The 23,412-nt window shown below is 50.4% G+C and overlaps 1 protein-coding gene across 1 annotated transcript; it reads right to left on the bottom strand.

The window, feature by feature from the left end:
- Positions 1-956: 956 nt before the first annotated feature.
- Positions 957-22,022, bottom strand: Ccdc174 (coiled-coil domain containing 174). The gene is made up of 11 exons (XM_047534478.1): positions 21,897-22,022; positions 18,556-18,660; positions 17,769-17,869; positions 12,889-12,947; positions 10,846-11,026; positions 7,882-7,977; positions 6,659-6,801; positions 6,120-6,214; positions 5,214-5,343; positions 2,597-2,749; positions 957-1,407 (listed from the first exon to the last, which is right to left on the bottom strand). Exons 1-11 carry the CDS (start codon positions 21,936-21,938, stop codon positions 1,109-1,111), a joined length of 1,404 nt encoding a protein of 467 aa, XP_047390434.1. The 5' UTR covers positions 21,939-22,022; the 3' UTR covers positions 957-1,108.
- Positions 22,023-23,412: the final 1,390 nt, after the last annotated feature.

The raw sequence follows: 23,412 nt of genomic DNA, 5'->3' as shown, positions 1-23,412 counted from the left end.
ACGCCCCTGGGTTACTGCCGGGCACCAAGTCTTGAAGTGGGGAAGTCGAGTCCTTGCACTTGTCCTCTGACAAGACTGCTTTGGCTATTCTGGGTCCCTCGCACTTCTGAATTTTAGGATCGGCTTGTCAATTTCTGCAGAAAAGGCAGCTGGGCCAGTGGGTCTAAGGCGTGTTTATGGACAGAAGCATTTGCATGCAAGATTAGACCAACTCACGACAGGTCTGGCGATGTCGCCCTTTCTATGGAGTTCGGAGGTGGGCCTCTCGGGACTCGGGGCACTAGGCAGTGCGGCCCTGCTGAGGCCCCGCCTACCCGACACTGTCAGTAAGGACGCAGGGACCCACCTGCTCCCCGCTGGGCATCCTGAGTCTGACCCACTCGGGCTCAGGATAAGGAAGGCCAGGAGGATGGGGCTCTGAGGCAGGAGGGGTGGACGAGCTGGCCGGCTCTGATCACCACCACTAGGGAGCACGGTCTTTGAACCCAGCAGCCTCCGGGATGCCAAGTCACTGAGCACGCTTACCGGCGATCGCTGTGCCGGGAAGTGTGCATGATACATGGCGTGACAACAGAAATACGTAAATGACTTCAACATCTACCTTTCTGGGTCATGAAGGTGCTCTTCCCTGGTCCCACCATGTCAATGGTGGGATTACTAGGCCACCAGCTCCAGGGTCCCCGTGGAAACTGGATCTCTCTGCCTCCCATTCGCGGTCCCTCATCTACGCTCCATCCACTGATCTGGAAGCGGAACCCTTGGAATAAAAACACTGGAATGAAGACACTCGAAAGAGGAAGGGAAGCCTGAATCTGAGTCCCGGGGGCGGGCCCGAAACAGCTCGGCGCCCCGTTTCACAGAACAAACGGCCCACGCGACTGTGACTCCAGATGAACTACAGTCAGAGCAGGAGGTCCCCTCTAGGCCCATCAGGAAGAAACGAACAGCCACACAGCCAAAGTTTCTCGTGGTACCATTCACATTTGTCCCTGGGTGAAAAACCCAACCCGAAGCCCAGGCCTTCCAGGGGAAGTACAGGAGGACAAAGGCACCCCGCAGCCCCTAGGACTTTTCCCGCTCTCTGTGAAAGCCAGAATGCTCTCCAAGGTCATGTCACTTGCTTGTAATATGATATCATCTCATCCAGAGTTTCAAACGTGACCGTGGGGGCTTGGGGTGGGCCTTCAGGGGCAGGGGAGGATGGTGTCTGTGCAGAGCTGGGCTCCTGGCTCTGACCAGGCCGCTGCCCTGGGTCGCTCAGTGCTGGTCCAGGTCTGCTCCACGTCTGGCCACCCAAAGAACCAGTTCTCTTTTGACCCACAAAGTAATCTGATGGCGGGGCAAACTCAGGATCTCGCTCGGCCCGGAGATCTGACTGTCTCTTCGACCAGTATCCAAAGGAAAATTCTGTGAAAATAAGAAAGAACACTGTGAGAACTGATTGATGAATCAGTTAAATTTCCAGTTATTATTTTTCAATGAATTGTGTATCTTTTATTGTTTGTTGGTACCAGGGGTTGAGCCTAGGGGTGCTTTACCAGTGAGCCACATCCCCAGCCCTTTTTATTTTTGATTTTAAGACAAGGTCTTGCTAAGTTCCTTAGCTGAGGCTGGCCTCAAACTTGTGACCCTCCTCTCTAAGCCTCCCAAGCTGCTGGAATGACCACCAGGCCCTGCTCAATCGTTACATATATCTCTTAAATATCACCACGAATTCTCCAAAGAACAAGTAGCAACAAGACTATATTACAGGGCATGCAAAAAATACCTGCAAGAGATCAAGCTAAGAAAAGGGAGCAACTACTTCCACGTGAGAGTGAAACAAAGAAGAATTGAGACTGTCAAAACAGTAGGAAGCACTTCACACCAAAACACAAATTTCGTCCTTCTTGAGTTTTGGAAGACACATAGCGGCCTGTCCAAGTCCAACCTGATGGTCTTTCATCTCTATTTCTAACAGCGGCTCTTGCGAGTCTCGTGCTTTAGCTCTGGATCGTATCAGCTTGGGCAGCACGAGCTCACATTCTGCTGAAATAATCTCTTTCAAAGAGGCATAACCAGTCTTCCAAGGACAGACACCAAGGTCAACTTGCAGAAAAAAGTTTACAGAGAAGTCTGCTCCTGGGAGGACCAGGCTAACACTGGCGCATAAGTCACTTCACCTTGAACATGGGAGACTGCTAAAAACGGGGTCCTTGAGACACCAGACCTTCGTCGTACTTCAAAAGTGGTTCCTGAAAAGCGACATTCCCAAACTATAAAGCCACAAGAGGACAGTGTGAATTTAAACTGCCCCTGAGTGCTTCCAAACACATACTCTGGACATGATGGCTTTGCAGGCAGACCCTGGTCTTTTCCACTCGCCTTTTCTAGTTCCCTGTTCATAAAAGCCAGTGACCACTATGGAGAAGATCAGGTTGAGGATCTGGGGAGGTCCCTAAGCCTCAAAGGACCACCAAGACTCACCATGGAGCTAGGGGTGTGGCTCAGTGGTGGAGCATTTGCCCGGCACAAAAGAATGACAGAGAGAGAGACTGAACCAGCAGGACCCACTTTGATTTAAAACTAAAACACACACACACCACTCGCCCCTTACCCTTCCCTCTGTCCCACTCCCGGACGTGCGGCACTCCGGGCTTGGTGTCCTTCCTCTCCTGGATGATGACTTCTACTTTACTGCTCTGGGCAGCAGGAGGCGGAGCGGGCACAGCCTTGGGTTCTGGTGCCAGAGGCCCAATAACATCTCCATCTGTAAGGGAATAAGTTGTCTTTATAACAATAAAAAACGAAACAGGCTGATCTGAAATGGAAGGAATAATCAGTGTTTACAAAACACCGATCGTGCCCCAGGCGGTGGGTGTGTATTTTAAGTATTTTGCATATAACAGGTCATTTCACTCTTCTAACAATGCTGAAAAATTCTATATTCCCACTTTATTCGGGTTTTAGCGATGAGGAGAATTCAGCTCAGGAATGGTACAGGACTCAAACTCCAGGCAGGGTGGATGCAAGTCCCTGTCCCCACGTCTGTTTCATAATCTGCAATTGTGGGACCAGAACACCCCAGTGCTCAAACACAGTCACACTCTCCGCAAAGCAGAGGTGGAGAGCGGGACCCTGCTCCAGGCTGTGCACTTGGGACAGATTTTAAACTTTTTAAATGAAATGAATTCCTCAAAAACACAATAGTGCCCTTTACACCTGGGAATGATGGGCGTTCAGGACACAGCAAAACACAGGCAAGACGCAGAGCTTAGCTCGTATGAGACGACACCACTTATATGAAAGTAAACAGACGATTCTCAAATTTCTAAAGCTTTCTGGTCTCTTTTCAGAGTTAATGAGGTTTTGCTCAGATGTTAAAAAATGGCTCACTGCTCAGCCAAGGCTTCTGTGAGCGCTGGGGTCTTATATCGCCCACATGCCCACTCTCTCTGTTGGCGACACGGTTCTCCGTTCAGTCAAGCACATGGCCACCTCCCTGAGAGGCTTTTCCCAGCGTGCCCTGCACTTGGTCTGGCCCTGGGCCTGAGCCCTGGCCTGTGGGATATAAAGGCGTAGGTTCCGTGTAACTTCTGACCCACTTTCCTATAAGGGAAGCTGATTCCCCGCTCTTCCCTGTCTGACCGTGCAGACGCAGACAGACAGGAGGAAGCCTGGGCCCACAGGACCACCGGGGCAGAGCTCCTGCCTGCCTGGGCCCCCCTCCTGGCCCCCTCTGAAGTATTAAAATGGAGAAACAGTTTCTATCTTCTCTGCTGTTCTGGGCAGGGGTGTCTGTTGAGAGCAGTGCCTGAGATCAGGGGCCTCTGATGACCCCCTGGCTGTGGCACGCCTGGTGCCTGGGAATGTTTCTGTGCAAGGGCACAGGAGGCTCAGCTGCTGTGGCAACGCCCTGCATGAGGAGGCTCTGTGCGAGAGTCCTTCAGCTCTGACCTTGATCTCAGGCACACAGCTCCTGGGAGGGAAGAAACTCTTATAGACAACCACGACGTTTCACTGGCTCCGCTTCTCCAGTTCCTGCCCGCGTTACAGAACTTTAAACCATGGACTTTCTTGAGAGCTACACAGGGCTCCTAACACTGCACTCTGCAACTGTGGATTCCAACTGTGGAAAAGCTACATAGGATGTCCTAGTTTCTGTAACTTTCCTGAATACAAAGAATAGTGGCCGCATAGTCTTTAACCTGCTAATGAGCCATACATAAATAAAAATTGCTGGCATAACTCTTTAGACCTGCATCTCCATCAGAGAGCAGAGCTCCACCTAATCCCAGCTTAACCTTCAAGATCTGTGTCTGTCAGTCTTTATTTTCCAATCCTCCTTCGCCCCTCACCAGACCTGAGTGTGGCCACACTGGTCGCAACAGGGGTCTCTGCTGTGGAAGGTCAGCTCCTCCTCCCTCACGCACGCGTTAAGCTAGGCTGAGCTCAGCACTAAGCAGTGTATCCAAGGAAATTGTGCCCCCGCACCCCGTTCCAAACCACCAACTGTTCTAGCACCGTTTTTTGGTAAGCTGTCTACATTCATGTCTATCAAGTCTTTATTATACTACCCAAGTTTATGAATGAATGCTTTTTTAAAATGAGTAAAATATAAGCTATTAGTTAAAAAAAAAATTGGTGTCTAAAAATCAAGAAGGAATTGTGAATGTTTTCCTCTTGAAGACATAATAAATGTTTGAGGTAATAAATGCACTTACCCTGATTTAAGAATCACACAATGCAGTGTGCACGCACGAATAGGAACAACAAATTCCCCCCACCCAAATACGGCGTGTTGGGCATTGGCCGAAAAAAAAAGGGTCACGCAACGCATGCATGTACCCAAACATCACACGGCCCCCATAAACACGCACAGTTTTCCCATACATTTAAAAAATAAATTTCAAGTAAAAAAAAAAGTCTTCGATATAAATATATGCATGACTGACCTTTATCTTAAAATGCTTCTCCCTGAGTCTTGGTTAAGGAACTGTACCGTGCTAGGAAGCCCCCCAAAGTACTGCTGCTAACATGCCTGTCTGTCGTCTGGAAACACTTAGTGTCATTCTGTGTCACTTTGGTCACACAGTTGCTCCTGGCAGGACCTTAAAGTTTACTATTTGCTGAGAGAGAAAACCAAAGGCTCACTCCCAGGCTGCCAGCCTGCAGCGAGACACACACGGAGGCAGAGTCCCTCCTTCCGGAGTCCTGCACCGAGGCCGCTCTACCTGTGCTTCCTCCTTGTGTCCCGTCTCCTGACGTTTTCATCTTTTTCTGGCGCAGCTTGGCGAGTCTGGCTTCCAGCATGGCCTTCCGCTTTTCCTTTATGTTCTCCCGTTTTGTTCTCTGATCGGTTGTCTGAGCACGAGAGAAAGTCAGAAAATGACCTGCTTGGAGTCGAATTCACAGTATTTCTTTCCAAAAGGGTGAAATAATTCTCTTCTAACAACAGACGAATGAATTGATCTTCAGGACACTTTTAAGAAGCTGTCAGAGAGAGGCTGAAAATGAAGACCTAGGAGGACTGTGACAAGAACCCTCCAGCATCTTAGGAAGTCCAAGAAGAGCATCCTGGAAGCCTATGCACTCAAGAAAATCACCCACTTCTCTACTCCTTGGGCCCTGAAATGACTCTGTGTGTTCTCACGCAGGCCAGCCCAAAAGTACCCCAGCTGGAACCAGATTCACACATGGAAGTTACACAGGTTACTTCTGAGGTGGTCGCTAAAGTCTGAAACACCAAAGCACTCTGACAACTGCCGCGTGCAACCTGCCACAGCGCTGCAAACGTCAACTGCAATTTCTAATTTTCCTATTTTTTTTTTTTCCAGGTTTTTACAATAGCTTTTGGGAGCTGAGGTTGTGGCTCAGGGGGAGCGCACTTGCCTCGCAGGTATGAGGCACTGGGTTTGATCCTCAGCGCCACATAAAAACAAAAAATAAAGGTATTGCGTCCATCTACAATGAAAAATATTAAAACAAATAAATTAATAAAATAGATTTTACTTTTTGAAAGTTAATATGTGCATCACAGGAAAAATAAATACGCAAGCAAAGAACAAAGTCATCCAGGCTCAGCAGCTTAGTGGGACGTGTCCGTCCTTTTTAACGTCAACCTTGAGTCAACCGTGTACCTGTTCACGCAGCATCTCCAGAGTTTTCATTTGCTTGTTTCTCAACTCCTGGTCTCGGGCAAAGGCAAAATAACCGACACCAAGTTGCCGGGCCTCTGAAATGAGTCAACATTATTCAAAAGATTAGATTTCTGTCAGCAGCAAACTATGCTCAAGCCAAATTTCCTACCAAATGCAAAAAAAAGAACACTGTGCTATTTGCTCAAGTTTTTAAAAATGTTCAGTTTTTTTTAATGTGCAATTAAGCAAAACAAAGTTAGAGCTAGGGCTCATCTTGTTTGCAAAGGTGCACTGATTTTCAGCCACAGCACCTCCGCCTGTCTTCAGGGTTGAACTCTAGGATTAACAGACCCTGTGTTGGGAGGACGCTCTCGACAGGAGTACTGTTCAGCCTACTGAGTGACAAAGGGCACGTTCTCAATTTCCAGAGGAGGATCCTCTCTGTCAGAGCGGCTGCCTCACGAATCCGGCCCTTCCTGCCTGCCACCAGTCCAGGATTTTTAAAAATGGCTGAAAAAGTCATGAGAAAACAAGGCTACCGTTCTCCCGGATGTCCTCATAGTGGACGGGCCCCAGCGGCCTCTGCAGGGCTTCCCGCTCCTCCTCTTCCCACTGCTGACGCTGCAGTTCTTTCCTCATGTCCTCGGACAGCAAGCTCTTCTCGTTGGCAGGACTAATGAACCTGGGAGAGGAACACAACCAGCTCTCGTCATGCCAGACTGGGACCCGGCCGTGCTCAAGTGCTGGGACCGTGGACAAGTGACACTACTTGATAAAGGCGGCAGTTCCCTACAGAGGCACCTGGGCCACGACCCCACCAGAGAATGAGAAGAGAGCCTTCACCTTCGGAAGTCAAGCAGCAGGCTTGTCAGGCGAGCACGGCGGGTTCTGCCTTATGACTAAGACAACCTTCGCTCCCGCCCCCTCCTGGGCTGACAAGATGGGGGTGGTCCGGGCGGGAAGAGGACTCAGGCCTACTGTGGACGGCCACCAGGAACACAGAAGCTGCCGCGCTGCACCAGGCAGGGCCGCCTGTCTAAGCAGCAGGCCAAGGTGTCTGCTGCCCTTTCCTGGGCAGGGCCCAGGCCTACCCCCAGGAAGCCTGAAGCTGGGGGGCTCAGACGAGGTGGGGATTTTTCTCAACACTTTTTGCACAAAAGTTGCTCATGGTAAGAGGGATTTTATTCCCTAGGATGTTTTAGCAAGTTAGATGCCATGGAAAAAATGTAGTTCTAAGTAAATGTAGTTCTTCAAAACACAAAGACGTACAGAGAAAAAGCAAATACGCTAAATACTTCGCTGACCCCACCTGCTTGTGTGATAAGCAAATGTGTATTTATTCTCAAACCCCATTTCCACCATGGGTGGTCTGTTGGTTTGGTCTGGTCTCATTCTGTATCGTTCCTCTGTAATTTGACAGCCTTCCAGGTGAACAGATAAAGCTCCGTTCAGCCCTTTTAGTAGCTGCAGTATATAGATCATCAGAGCCAGGTGCCTGCCCGCTGCCACCTAGGGCTTAAGACCAGGAGTCCAAGACAAAAAGAGGAAAGAATGTCACCTGAGGGTGCATTACGTATGCAGGGGCATGCTCACTGCTAAAAAGTAAGTCAATAAATGCTCTAGTAAGGGAAAAAAAAAAAAAAAAAAAAAGAAGGGCTTGCGAGAGCAACAAAGACAAGCATACAGCAGCCTCTCCCACGGAACGGGGAACGCCTGCACGAGACCCGGGCTCGGCTGTGCACCTCACACACCACATACTCACAGTCTCCCTTGAAGATTTTTATCCATCTCCAGCAGATCGGGCAAATCCTTTCTCATGCAGCGCCGGGATCGCCCTAAAGAGTCCACGTAATCCACCCTGAAATGAGAGTGAGGAGATGTGACACAGGCTTTGCACGCAGGTCCCCAAGTCAGGGGTTGGAGCCGGCGAGGAAGGAATGAGCACAGGGCTCAGAGACCACCCCACTGAGAACATGCTTCCTAAAAGTTAGACGCTGGCACGCAGTAAGCTCACTGTGCCCGCAGGAGACCTTAGTTTTGGAGACTGTAGAAAATAACCCATCATTTACGTGTCTGATTTCCAAGCAGATCACCCACAGAGAACTTCCACAACACCTACGAACGGATTTGGCATCGTTCAGATGATTGCAAACATGGCGTCAGCATCTCAGTAACTTCACTTTGCCCCCCGGGGGTTCTTATTGCTCATTTCCTCATGTCTTTTTATTTCCTTTATTTCTTCTCATTGGTACAATTTTTCCCAATAAGTCAGAAATTGCCTAATGTATGTTGCTGTATTTTCTGGGCTTTAATAGCGGGAAATCAAACAATATACTCTTTCCTCATCTTTGCCCAATCTAGACAGCACAGACAGGGAAGCCAGGCGGGCAGTGAAGTACTGACTTCCTACAAGCAGGAAATACGGACAGAGTTTCCACGGAAAACATTTCATCTCTGTTACGATGCAGTGGATTTTTTCCTGGGAAGTTATGGGCAGGGAATCTCCCTCGGCCGTCAGCAGGGTGCTGGGCACACAGTAATGGCATCAATAAGGACAGCAATCCAAAGTCGGACCCAGCAGGTACGTGGCTTTCTCGTTAGCAATTTGTTTCCTAGCAAGTGAAGCCGATTTCGATGGTTGGCCCGTGACTGAAAAACTGGGTATCTGGGCATCTCGTACTCCAGTCCCACAGCTGATCAGCACGAGAAATAAAGCCGCCCACTGCGGAAAGCAGTTTCTTTCCCTTTTTTAATGAATGGGAAGAAAAAACGATCTACCAGATGGTCTGTGTAATTATTTACAGTATTTTTGTGGAAAGATGTTCTACCACCTGGAATTTAACTACCCAAAGGATTTTACAAGTAGTTAGACTCTGGAGCTTAATTTAAAAACAAAACAAAAAGTGTCAGAGCTGCTTGCAGCGCGTCCTCCTTCACCATGTGGTGGCAGGCGACACTTCCGTGCCCTCCAGACTCCTCAAACCCTGGCAGATCGCCTGTGACCACACGGGCGTTAACGAGCCAAAGTCTACAAGAGACACCATCAGACCTCGCAGAGACCTCTGCTGTGGAAAGCCATTGCGGGCTATTGTGAGGCCTCCAGAACCAGATCCCATCAAAACACAGCAGGGCAGGCGGCGGCCATGCTGTCTCATCAGCCACCCTCGCTCACTGAGCAAGCCCTGCCCCCGGCCAACTCGGGGACCCACGAGGGATAATGTCACACTGTCTCCAAACGGGCTCTGGGGGAAGGTGCAGCAGGATCTAAGGACGACCCAGAGTCTGCCTCAGATCTTTTCCTGGTATGTGTCAATCATAAAAGTCAAGATGCCAAAAGCAGGAAGTATATTAAATGTCACCCAATTCAGGTGACAGAGGAATCACTTAGGTCGGGAATGGGGGTGAAGGGCTGTGACAGCGACAGTGTGGTGTCTGTGGGTCTACACCGCATGTCTGCACAGCTCTGTGGAGACAGTGTGGTGTCTGTGGGTCTACACCGCATGTCTGCACAGCTCTGTGGAGACGGTGTGGTGTCTGTGGGTCTACACCGCATGTCTGCACAGCTCTGTGGAGACGGTGTGGTGTCTGTGGGTCTACACCGCATGTCTGCACAGCTCTGTGAACAGCAGGCAAGACGAAGCCTGTTTTGTCCCAGTGAAAGGCTATTTCTGGGTCAGGGAGGCAGGACGCAGGCTCTCTGCTCTTGGGCTCATTAATGGCTGCCCACGGGACGCAAGGCTGAACAAGGCTAACGAACCCACAAACAGCCCTGGGCAGCTTCTGAGAGGACCGCCCCACAGGGCAGATCTGAGGCCTGCAGGCAAGGCGGGCGGGCAGGGCCATGGCCGGGGTGCTCAGAGCGCCCCCTAAGCAACTCCAGGCACCACTGAACAAGGGTCTAAACAGCGGCGTCTCCGGCAGACAATCACCACGGTGGGATTTCACTCCGGTCTCTGTGAGGAAGGCCTGGCTCGGCTTCTCCATGCTTCACACGGAGGTAAAACTCAGAAAAACGTCAGTGACAAAGCTTTAGAAGATGCCGGCCAGCGTCCCCAGAGAGCAGTCCCTCCCGAGGGGCTTTAAAGGAAGAGGTCACGGGAACAGACACTGCGACCGCGATCTCCACGTGGGGGAACTGGGCTCGGGCAGGTGAGAAGTGTGATCGTGGTGACACGGGCAGGGCAGGTGGCAGAGGGCCAGACCCCGGGCCAGGAATGAGGCAGCCACAGCAGGCTGTCCGCTGGAAGCAGAGCACTTCCCAGAGGGCGCCTCTCGCTGGGTCCCCGCGGCAGCAGCACGGGGACACGGGGTGGTGGGGGGGGTGGTGTGCACTCCTGCGCTGGGAGCCAGCGTGCCGCCGTCATGGCCGGGCGCCCTGGGCCACCTCTGCCATCTTAGCGACCATGGCTGCCGCCTCTTCACGGGAGCTGCTGTTGGTGCCTCTGTGACGTGCTGACCCGACCTAACTCAGGGAGGGTCTCCAGCCGGGCGTGGGGCGCACGCCTGTCACCCCAGCAGCTCGGGGAGACCCTGTCTCTAACTAAAACACAAAGAGCCTGGGGACGTGGCTCAGTGGCGAAGCGCCCCGGGTTCAATCCTGGTACCAAAAAATGAAGGGTCTCCAAAGACAGAAAACCGAGGAGGACCAAGGAGCAATGATTTGACGATGACCCAGCAAGATCACTCAAAAGCCGACCTTCCCTCTGCTCTACCCCGCGTTACCCACCATTCTTCACTGGGGTCTTGGGGAGGAGGTATGTCCCTTTCCGAAAGACGCTCCTCCTCCTCTTCGTCCCTTTCTGCTGCTTTTCGGGCCTCTCTGGTGGCGCCAAGTGCCTCCATCTCCTTGCGTCTGTCTATGATCTTCTGTGTGAAGTCCACGAGGTACATCTCCTCCACTTCTTCCTCTATGACAGAGATCCACTTAAAGACCCTTGATGTCACGGAAGGAGAGCACGCAGCACACGGGCAGGGAGCAGTCCCAGCGTCACCTGACGGCGTCACCGCCCCTTCCCGCTCAGGGTCACTGCGGCCACCCTGGGAAGGTCAAGGCCCAGAGGTGCCCGTACCTGGCAGGGAAGCTGTGAACAGGCCATCGACATCCTGGACCATGCAAAAAGGTCTCTAAGAAGTCTACAGCTTCTGCCGCAATGTCATCTCACAAAGTCCCTTGGACAGCACAGCCTTGACCTGCAACCTGACCTGGAAGCCGCTCACCGCATCTGCAGCGGCGGGCCTTTCCCACGCTGCAGGCCTAACACGCCGTTCTAAACAGGAGGCTGCGCCCCTCTAACCCACACTGCTGTGGCGGGGGACGTGCGGGAAAGGTCGCCATACAGGGAAGAGACTTCTTTCCCAGCCAGCGGCCTCGGCTTTCAGACAGGGCACCGAGGTGGGTAAGACACTGCCTGCCGTCAGGGCCTAGATCACAAGAGGAGCCAAAACCCATGGCGACCATTATGCGGCCTCCCAAGACTTCGGTCTGATTCAACCCAGGACAGCCCTGCGTGCACGAAGGCGAGGTGCAGTCTCCTACAGGACGTGCTGCAGTGAGCTCTGGGACTGAGTCGGCGCCCACCGGACTCCAAGGCAGAATCTGCCCACGTCCACAGCATGCTCACGGGGGCGGCCGGTGGCTCTGACAAGGCCAGCCCCCCACACCCGCACTCCCGGGCACCTCGTTTCTACACTCAAAACACAAGTAGAGTCTGACTCTAAGTAGAAAAAATAAAAATGAAAGAAATTTAAAGCCGCCGACCAGCTCAGTGGGGAAGAGAAGGGCTCTCCTGGAGCCGAGCTGCAGGGCACACGCTAGGGAGGCGTGACAGGTGACCTGGTGACAGCCACCTGCCACTCCCTCGGGAAGGAGGCAAAGCCTCCCCACGGCTCCTGGCGTGGTTAGTGTCTGACCGGGGCCAGCGCAGGCTGGGCAGCCCTGCTGAGCGCAGCCCCTCCGTCCCTGACCTGCTCTCGCCCTGGCCCCTGCAGCTCTGGGAAACCTCGGGAGGCACCTGGCGGCCACCTTCTCCCCCACCCCGCCCGGCCACAGATCAGCAGCCCCGTCCTCTGGGAGTGGAACGTGCACGGCCCCCTAAAAGCCCTCCTGCCGTTGGCTACCAACACCGGGGGTCTTCTTTTCCTGGGGGTCTGCAGAAAGGGAGGGAGTTTATCACCAAACCACGTGGGAGCAGGTGCAAGCGCTCCACAGAAACCTGACCAAAAAAAAAGAGGGAAAAAGAAAACGGAACCCGGGACCCTGACGCGGCCAGGATTCCACCCGTCGCCCTCCAGCAGCCGGGGCTTCCGCGACGGAGGCGCTCGGCCCTCACTTCCTAGCTGGGCCGTCTGCGCCTCTCCTCCACCCCGACCCCTGCCCAGGGGAAGAGGCGGAGTGTCCGGCGTCCCCTGTCCTCGCTGTCCCCTCCCAGCATCCCATGCACCGCACAGCACCCACCGGGCAACCCGCCAATCTCTCTGGACTGTCCCTGGGTTTCCGTGCGGCCAGAGGAAGTAAAATTTTAATGTGATTTTTAAAATTTCTCCCTATTTTTTTTTGATATGTTTTCATTGTAGACGGACGCCATGCCTTGATTTTATTTATCTGTCTGTCTCTATGTGGTGCTGAGGGTGGACCCCAGGGCCTCACACGCGACCGCCACCGAGCCACCACCCCAGGCCTCTCCCTTTTCTTAACAGTGACGAAAAATGTGATGACAAAGATCTCTGTGGAGCATAGAAAAATGAAGTAGTATAAACACATCATACTTACCTATAAAGTCTCCTTTAGTCATTTTTTCATATAACTTGGCTTTTTCTTCCAATTTTTCCCTAGGAGAAAAAAAAAAAAAAGAGCCAAATATGAGAAATGGCCTCACAGCTGTCCTTCCTGGGGAGGAGGCCACACCCTCAGCCTGACAGCTGCCACCTCCCAGGAGGCCCGGTCAACAGGGTGGCCAGGACTGAAGTGACCGCCCTGTCCCAAGAACTCGGCTGTGCCGAGGATAAGCTCCTGCGAGCGCAGCCTGTGTGTGTGAATGTCACAGGTCCCGGGACCTCACACCTGGTGCATAGTAGCTGCTCAACAAACATCAGACAAATGAACAAATGAACCAAGATCCCCACAGCTCAGTCTGACTGCTAAATGCAACTTAAACCACATGCCAAACAAGATGTATGGAGACAAAGACCCTTTCTAGTTATAAACGTTAAAAAGGATGGTTAAATTAAAGGCAAAATTTCATGCATTACTGTTCTTAGACCTTACTGTTCTTAGAGCCCCTGGCCTCTTACGGACCAAGAAAAAACCTCTTATAAGTCTGTTAAAAATACAATAATGCCGGGCATGGTGGTGCACACCTGTAATCTCAGCAACTTGGGAGGCTGAGGCAGGAGGATCACAAGTTGGAGGCCAGCCTCAGGAACATAGCAACACCTTATCTCCAAATAAAAAATAAAGAGGGCTGGGGATGAAGTTTGGAGGCACAGCACCCCTGGGTTTCATCCCTAGTACCTTGAGGGGGGGCGAAATATATAATGTCTATTTTAAAGAGAGCATGAATAATGTATTCGTGACACACTGCTAATGAAAAGCAAACAACCCTGGCATTTCAGCAAAGCAGCCTCTTTGCTCATATTAATTCTGGTGACATTTATTTTTTAGTAGGCACAGACTGGCGAAGAGAGGAAGCAATTCTTTATTCCAGAACCACTTAACGATAGAAAAGCGCCAAAGAGGTCATCTGAGCGTCCTCTTGTGAATAACACTTAATCATAATGGGCAATTGCATTTCTAATGTCATTTGGAGGCTATGAAGTCCTGGACCACGCGCTGTGACAAGCTACTTAACCTTTCTGAGCTTCAGTTCCCACGGACAGATGGAAAAATGAAGCACGATGCTACCGCCTCTCAGGGTTGGCCTGAAATCGACCAGTTAACACAGGCACAGCCGTGTCGCCTTGGCAACAGTCACCTTGGCCTGTGTACAGCAGCCGTGCCCACCGCAGGCCCCCACGTGCCGCGCTGTGCCAGGCGGAGGACGCGGGAGGACAGACTCCCGCTCTCAAGGCGCTCCCGTTGTGCAGGCGGAGAGCCGGTAAATAATCAGCAGGGAGAGCTCGGGCAGCGAGGAGGAGAGCCGGGAGCGGGCAGGTGCCCCGCGGAGGCCCTGCCTGTGTTGAGGGAGCGCGGCGGGGCCAGGCCAGGCTGCGGAGGAGCGGCTCTTGTCTGCAGGAGGCTCGCGGAGGGAGCGGGGCCACCACGCTCCGGTGTCGTGATGAGGAGAAATCCAAACCCAAACCCAAAACAGACTTGGCAGACGGCGCTGGGACAAGAACCCATGGCAAAGGACGGGCCGACTGTGCAGCCCAGCGAGGCGGAACATGCCTGCGATCCCAGGGAGGCAGGAGGCCAGCCTGGGCAAGCCAACGAGGCCCTGCCTCCGGATAAAAATGAAAAGGGCTGGGGACGTGGCTCAGAGGCAGCGCACCTCGGGTTCCATCCCAGGACAGCAAAAAGGAAGAGAAAAAGAGTTTGGTGCAGGAGAGTAACAGTTTTGAGCAGATGGAAGAGTCTCCCAGGAACAATGGAGTCAGAGAGGTGCCACCGGATGGCTGCTGGAGCTTGTGGAGGAGGACGGTGACTTTCAGGAGCCATTTCTGCAGTCGAGTAGGAAAGACGGAACCCGGAGTGCTGAGCAGGGGACACCCGGCCGGCCGACTGTGTGCCAGGCTCCAGGCTCCCCGCCACCACCTCCCTTCAGGGTGCGGAATCTCGGTGCAGACGTGGCCCACCCTGCCCTCGTGCAGCAGCTGGGGACGGCCCTTGCCTGTCCTGAGCAAGGAGAGGGAAACGGCCGCAGACCAGGGGACCAGACTGCTGCAGGCACAGGGAGCACAGAGCCTTGCATGACAGCTACTGGAGAGAGGAGCACAGCTGAGTGCAAGGAAAACTGGCAGAGCCTAACAAGAAGAGGCCACAAAACCTAAGTCCTGAGAACATGCTCAGGAGCAAAGGGATGTCTCAGAAAAGGCCACGTCTCACTGGGTGCAGTGGCGCACGCTGTCATCCCAGCAGCTCGGGAGGCTGAGGCGGGAGGATCACAAGTTGAAGGCCAGCCTCAGCATCTCAGCGAGGTCCTAAGCAACTTGGCTAGGTCCTGTCTCAGAATTACAAAGAAGGGCTGGATGTGGCTCAGTGGTGAAGCTCCCCTGGGTTCAGTCCTGGTACCAAAAAATATTTAAAAAATAAAATTAAAAAAAAGGCATGTCTTTAAGTTCAGCCTCTGTCTGCCGGGGACAGGCTAAACACTATGAGAAACAAGCCCCCAGGTAGGCTAACACCCTGCCTTTGATTTTCAGAGTCAAGAAAACTGACAACCTAGTAAGCACTGTTGGCAACCGTAAAGATTTTTGTTCTGTTTTGTTTTCAGTATTTTTCTTTTATTTTGGTAGCTGGGGATGAACCCAGGGGTGCTTAACCACTGAGCCACCTCCCCGGCCCTTTTTATATTTTAATTAGAGATGGGGTCTCGCTGAGGTGCTCAGGGCCTCATTAAGTGGCTGAGACTGGCCGTGAACCTGTGATCCTCCTGCCTCGGCCTCCTGAGCCGCTGGCGTACGCCACTGCACCTGCTAACTACAAAGGTTTTACCATACAGTACATTCAAAACCACGCACGGCCATCAGGGCAGACGTGACAACCTGGTTTCTGTCTCTTCTTTGCAGATGCCAGTTGATAAAGCAGAATGAAAAAATAATTAAGACAGAATCAGAAAAATCATGGCTCTGAAACTGTCAGTGTGCTAACTGATCAGCAGCGACAAATCATGGTAGGAAAACGTGGTGGAAACAGGATATGAGTCTCCAATTCCCCGCCTCAGTTTACTATTAACTATGCATGGGGACGGGCACCTTCACAGTGCAGATCTCCACAGCGCAGAGCCAGCAACCTCCTTGACCTAGCGACCACTCACCGCCGCTGAGAAGGAGCCACAGGGCAGCGCCGGCCTGGGGATGCTTTCACCCCTGAGAAGAGCTTGCCACCTCCAGGGCACTCTTAGGCAAAGCTTCAACATGAAGCCACTCGGCTACGGACGCAGTCCAAACACCTGGCCCGGGCGCTTCAAAATCATCAAGAGTCTTAACAAAAAGGCGGAGGAGCCCTGCTAGACTGAGGGGGCTGGAGGGAGCTGGGTCAAGGCAGTGTGCCATCTTGGAATCCTGCACTTTAAAACAGTCGCAGGACACGATCATACTGGGACAGCTGGCTGAATCGGAAATACAGACTGAACACGGACCGCAAAGTAGACCCTGTCTCAAATGAAACATCAGAAGGGCTGGGGATGTGGCTCAGTGGCATTTTGTCGGTGCTGAATTTCCTGGCAAGACAGGTTATGTGCTGAAATATTTAGAGGCAGACCCTCCCTGCACACTAGGGGAGGAGGACGAGGGCAGGAAGGGGAGAAGGAACACCCAGGGATGAGACATGACTGGTGAGCTCAGGTGAAGAGCATCCAAAGCTCCTGCAGCCTCTTTCAATCACTGGGCTGGTTTGGGGGTGATCAGGGTCTCTAAATGCAAACATCATACCAATGGCCCAGCTCCACACCATGGGGACTCTTCTTAAAAATCTGTTGACAGGGTCAGGTGCAGTGGGGCACCCCTACCATCCCAGCCAGTCAGGAGGCTGAGGCTGGAGGATGGCAAGTTGAGGCCAGTTTGGACAACTTAGTGAAACCTTGACTCAAAACAAAAAATAAAGGACTGGGATGTAGCTCAGAGGTACAGCATCCCTGGGATCAATCCCTAATATTGTGCACCAAAAAACAAAAACAAAAACAAAAAAACTTGATAATATTAGTGTCTAACGAGTGTCCAGGCAGGACTCCATTCATATTTTAAACTGAGGCCACAGCCGGGTGCCATGGCGCATGCCTGTAATCCCAGTGGCTCAGGAGGCTGAGGTAGGAGGATCTCAAGTTCAAGGCCGGCCTCATCAAAGCCCTAAGTAACTTAGACCTGTCTCAAAATAAAACATCAGAAGGGCTGGGGATGTGGCTCAGTGGTGAAGCACCCCTGGGTCCAATCCCCAGTAACGCCCCCCCACAAAAAAAACCTGTTTTATCTTTTTATAGGACAACAGATACATATGCAAATTATATTATTTTTAAGAGGTCAGGCTTCCATATCCACAGATTCCACATCTCCATATCCAACTCACTGGGAATCAAAAATATTTGGAAAAGATGTCACACAGTTGCTGATGTGTCCTGTGTGGTTAGGCCACAATGGTTGTGTCTGCGCAGAACAGAATTTTTTCTTGGGATTACTCCCTAACCAGTACAGTGCACAGCTACTTCCACCACATTTACGTGGTTGTAGGTACACAACTGCCTGTATTCAGCAGGACTGCGCAGGTTCTGTGCAAGAGTCATGTCACTGTACCCAAAGGACTCAGGCTTCCTTGGACTTTGGTATCTGCAGGGAAGGGTCCTGAAGCCGAGGCCCCTTGAACAGGGGGAATCACCGTGTTTACACCTGGCTGGGAGGAGGCGGTCCACCACGTTTGGAAATCGAGAGTCGGATCTGAATGCCCGTCTCCTGGCTGGAGCGACCCCCAAGGCGCCTCCGTTCCCCAGAGTTCCACGGTACCTGGCTTTGTCCAGCGTCTTCTGCTCCTCGGCCTTCTGTTCCGCATCCTTCTCTGCCCGGTTTGAGACTCCAGTGTTCTGTTTGCTCCAGATACTGGGTTTCTGGAAAGGAATTCAGAAGGGTAAGACAGAACCACCACATGACCGAGAACAAAACAAAACTAACTGCATCTGAAGGAGGCTCAGGCGGGCTAATGAGCCGGTGGAGAGAGTTGAGGGCCGCCTGGTGGTCTACACACCAAGCCGGAGCTGCGGCGGAAAGGCCCAGAATGTGTAGAGTTCCTTTATACAACTGCAGTTGCCGCTCTCCTGTCTTTTCTAGCCTGACTCAGTACAATCCAAAGGAGAGGTACACACTACAGAGAACTGGTCACACAGGTCGGAGACCCCAGGGCCCATCAGGTTGGAAGACTGTTCCCAACTCTGAAAGACCCTGATGTTTTCTGCTTTTCTTCTACGTTATCTACTTGTTTATCTCTGTTTGGATAAAAATCCCTATGTAACAAAATCTTCCATGAGAATGTGAACAATCCACTTATTAACAGTGGATATCCTTTTCTGAAACAAGGGCTAATGAGGTGGAGTGTGAGAATTATAATGCGCTTTTAAATAATCCCACTGAGTTCTATCTCAATATTTAATAGAGCTCACGCAGACGTCTCAATACAAGACAGTTTTCCTTTCCTTCATATTCACGAGTTCAGACACCACTGACACCTTCCAAACCTTAACTGTGGTATAATTATGCCATGTTTGGAACAATGCCGAAAATGAGATCTTATTTTTACCTTGTTAGTTGTCTTTGGTTTTGTCCAAACTCCAGAATCTTTCAGGTGTTTTTCTTGTTTGAATTCTTCTTGTTTTCGGAAGAGTTCCGCCTTCAGATCTACCAACTAGAACAAAACCATGAAGTGAGCAAAAATATTACATTCAACCTTAACAGGTGATGGGGTTGCTAAGTTATTGTGATTCTCCAAGCAAGATTTCACTTCCTCTAAAGGGACACAAAAGTCAATGTTTAGATGCAGAATACAATACCAAATTAAACTAAGTCACAGTTCCTTCCAGCTCTGCTGCAATTCCACTCTAACTTTCAAAACTCAGGGCTCTCCTATGTGCAAGGGGAGAGAGATAAAGCCAAGCAAAATTTAAAAGACGTCTGCACTTTTTAGATTCAGATTCCACACACAGGCAGCACTTCCCTGAGGGCTGCTGCCTTTGGACGGTCCTTGTGGTGACCTCATTTGATCGTCACAGCCATTTATGATTTCGACAGGGAAATGTTTCTGTTCTGCCGTTATCTGAGCACTTAACTAAGTGCCTGGCACTTTAAACGCTGAGCAGCAGGATGCCAACATGCTCTCTGCCTCCAAGAGCCTCCAGTTCAATAAAGGCAATTTATACACCAGTGAAATGTAACGTGTAGTGACTTCAGAGCGGAAGAAAGCGGCATGAGAGTTGAGGTGGGGAAGGTATTTCTTTCTATCCAGCGTGATCACAGAAAGGTTTGAGCTGAGTCTCAAAAGATAAGCAAGATTTCTATGGCTTGAAATAAAACAGACTGAGCAATACCATAGCTCCAAGTCTGATTTAGTCTGTTTCAGAAACTGTATTTTGGGCTGGGGATATAGCTCAGTTGGTAGAGTGTTTGCCTCGCAAGTATAAGGCCCTGGGTTCAATCCCCAGCACTGCAAAAAAAAAAAAAAAGAAAAAAAAAGAAACTGTATTTTTAGCAGAATCACAGGGTTCAAGAACGGGATGGAAGGAACTGGTAAAGGGAACAGGGCAGTTGGGCAAACGCTCACACCCACCCCTCAACTGTGCCAGGCACTGCAGCCTAGTCTGCAGAGAAGGATATAACAACAATTTCCTTCCTACGGGTCCAGGCACAACTGCTTGTATGTATGGGCATTTGTAAATCAGATAATTACCACTGACTGGCATTTAAGGAAAATGAAAATAACAGGTCAGTGGTTTCTGTTTTGGAAGGAATCAATTTAAAAGTCACTTTGGCAAGGATTTTAATAATGCAAAGGGCAAGCTGGGCACACAGGTGCATACCTGTCATCCCAGCAACTGGGGAGGCTGAGGCAGGAGGATTGCAAGTTGGAGGCCAGTCTCAGCAACTTAGCAAGACCTTGTCTCAAAATGTAATAAATAAGGCTGGGGTTGTGGCTCAGCAGCAGAGCACTTGCCTAGCACAAGCAAGGCACTGGGTTCAATTCTCAGCACCACATATAAACAAATTTAAAAAAAATAAAGGTCCCTTGCCAACTAAAAAATATTTTTAAAAAAATGTACTAAATAATAACAAGGGCTGGGGATGTAGCTGTGTGGTAGAGTGTCCCTGGGTTCCTTCCCCAGTACTGGGAGGGGGAATCCCCCACAAAAGACAGTTTCATTCAGGACCTACTATTGTAAATTCTTAAGGATGAATGAAAAGGAAGAGGGAAAGAAGAAATACTGGGAAATTACATCAACCAAATTATATGGTTATATCGTGTGCATGTATAGATATGTAACAACACCATTATGTTGGACTATAATGCACCAATGAAAAATGGGGAAAATAATGAAAAAATGTCACCTTTTCTTCTAAATCTTCTTAATTACATCTATTGTCCGCCACAACATTTTCCTACTCTATAACTTCTTTTGATTTTAAAACGAAGATGCTCAGAAAATTATCAATGCCCAGATAGCATTTCTATTATAATTAGTGGACATTTTAACCTGTCAGGACAGGTTTAAAATGACCTTTAACATTTATACTTTTCTAATTTTATTTTATTTATTTATTGGTAGCAGGGATTGAACCCTGGGGTGCTTCACCACAGAACCACAACCCCAGCCCTTTTTATTTTGATTTAGAGACAGGGTCTCACTAAGTTGCTGAGGTTGGCCTCCAACTTGCGATCCTTCTGCCTCAGCCTCTTGAGCCTCTGGGATTACAGGCATACGCAACATGCTAACATTTATACCTTTTTTACACTTAAAAAATTTAATATTAATGCCTTCTGAATCCTGAAGAAAACGTAATAACTAATGTCAATTTTCAGAATTAGATGAGGAAAAGAAACTCAAATGTTGAGAGATTGATGTTTTCCTATATACTCCTTTTGAATCCTAATACTCTGCAGTAAATTCACAATTAACTCAAAGGTCAGGCAGTTTGTTCCAATGTCATAGAAAAGGCCACAGCTTTGGAATCAATCAGACTGAGCCAACTGGTTCTATCACTCCAAATTCTGCATGCAAGCTAGAGAAAGCTCCTTTTCTTTTCTGAGCCTTCAATTCCATCCTCTATAAAGAGGACCTAGTAATAGCACCTATCTTCTAGGGCAGTCAGGAGGATTCATTGAGCAGTGCATAAAGTACTTAGAATAAATTTTCTTCCTAGAAGAGCGAATTTCACAATTTTTTTTTGTACTAAGGATCAAACCCACAGGTGCTTTACCACTGAGCTACACCCCCAGTCTAAGTTGCTTAGAGTCTTGCCAAGTTGCTGAGGCTAGCCTCTCACCCGAGATCCTCCAGTCTCAGCCTCCCCAGTTGCTGGGATGACAGGCGAGCGTCTTTATAAGCTGTCAAACCTCCCGGCTCCGGCGCAGCACATCCCGTGGGTGCCATAACTGGTTGGTTTCTGCAAGGGGGACCCGAGGCCCTCTCCGATCCCAGGGAAGAAGTGACAAATGCAATGTTCTGCAAAGAACCAGCTGGTCCCTGGATTGGAGGAGACACCAAAATGGGGCTATGCGTGCAGAACAAGACCGGGTCGGGCTTCCTCCTGCCTGTGAGAGGCACAAGCTGGCCAGGTCCAGGTCCCTGCGGGTGAGGCCGCCTGGCCAGGCTGTGGCACAGGGAGGCCCGGGGACTCCTAACCCTGAAGAGACCCAGGTCCCGGTCCCCGCCTGCGGGCTGACGCCAGGTGCGCGGTCCGGCAAAGGCGGGGAAGTCAGGTCAGGACCCCGTAAGAACACTGTCCCGGGCCCGCCTGGCCGGGAAAGGCCCGGTCGGGGTTCCTGGGTGAGGGGCGAGGCCAGGTCCGGGTTCAGCGAGGTCGGGGTTCTGGTCTGGTGCAGGCGGGGAAAACGCGCTGCCCGTGGCATTACGTCACGCCCGCACTCACCGAGGAGGCCGTAACGTCCAAAGGCTTTTTCCTCCGGTCCATGGTCACGCCAAGGTCTCGGGTGCCAAGGCAGACCCTTCCTGAATTCTCTAGGGCCTCCTAAGGCAGCTTGAGGAGCAACCGGAAATGCCTTTGATGAGCGACGCTGAGTTTACGACGTGAGTTTACGACCCCGGCGCCATCTTGAGAACGTCAGTAGGCAGTGCGTGTTGTGTTCGCCACCATTTAGGGAAGGTCAGAAGAGGACAGAAGGAGTTGAAGAGGACAGAAGGTAAGAAAGGGCTGCTGTTCGACGCCATCTTGAGAAGGGCGAAACGGGACTTTCATTGCAATGGAGGCCATCTTGAGTGGGGAGGGTTGGATGGTGGAGGAGGAGGATAGCGCCATCTTTAGGAGGGCGAGGAAAGCTCAAGAGCTTTCATAATGAAAACAAAGGTGGCTTCGTGAAATTGGAAAAAAGTAAGGTGGCTGGCTGTTTGAAGACCTGCGGTATGCCAGGCACAGTCTGTCGTTTTGCACGTTAATTAGTTCTCACAAAAGTCATGCCACGTGGGAAATGAATATGTTAATCTTAGCAGAAATAATAACTAACATGCATATCATGCTTATTATGCGCCATTTCACATACTCGAGTTTATAAGAACATGAACTCCAGACGGTGGCTTTCTGGGTTGGAATCACTGATTCATCGCTTACTGGCTTTGTGATCTGGAGTAAATTCCTCAACTTCTCTGAGCTCCAGTTTCCTAATTTGATAAGACTGTGACTACTAATAAGCCTAATAAGAATTAAATGAGCTAAAGTGAGCTAGTCTGGATAAAAATCTTAACGACTGTGATACACAGACCCCCCCAATTATTTATATATGTATAAAACCTGACACAGCATAGGACATTTTCAGGTGTGCTTAAAGATATTGAGATGAGGATGTCAGCCCCTGGGCCCCAAATCACCACAGGGTCATTATAAAAGGGAAGAAGAAGGCTGGAATCAGTGAGAGCAATCAGAAGATGCTACAGGGCAGGTTTTGAACAGGGGGAGGATGGGACCAGGTGCCAAGGGCTGCAGGAAGCTTCTGGAAGCTGGAGAAGACAGAGATGGATCCTCCTCTAGAGCCTTCAGGTTCCAGGACAGAACCTGAGGGACAGGTGACCTTTAGGTTTGTAAGGCTCATTGCAGACTGCAGCCTCCTGAACTATTGCAGAAAAAATTTGTGTTGACTTAAGACACTGAATTTGTGGCTCAGTGGTAGAGCAGTTGCCTAGCACGTGTGAGGCACTGGGTTTGATCCTCAGCAGCACATTAAAATAAATAAATAAATTAAATTAAATTAAAAAAAAAAAAAGACACCCAATTTTGTGTCCTTTGTTACAGCAGCAAGAAGAAACTGATACAAATGATAACGACTGTAACAATGACATTTTACTACACATCAAGCATGTATATAACTCTTTACATGGATTGTTTTATTTAAGCCTCACAATCCCAGAGGTAGTGCTATTATTGCCCATATTAC

Source organism: Sciurus carolinensis, chromosome 19 (genome assembly GCF_902686445.1).
Source record: "Sciurus carolinensis chromosome 19, mSciCar1.2, whole genome shotgun sequence".
NCBI lineage: Eukaryota > Metazoa > Chordata > Mammalia > Rodentia > Sciuridae > Sciurus > Sciurus carolinensis.
Note: the sequence above shows the minus strand (reverse complement) of the source record. Positions and strands in the feature narration are given on the sequence as shown.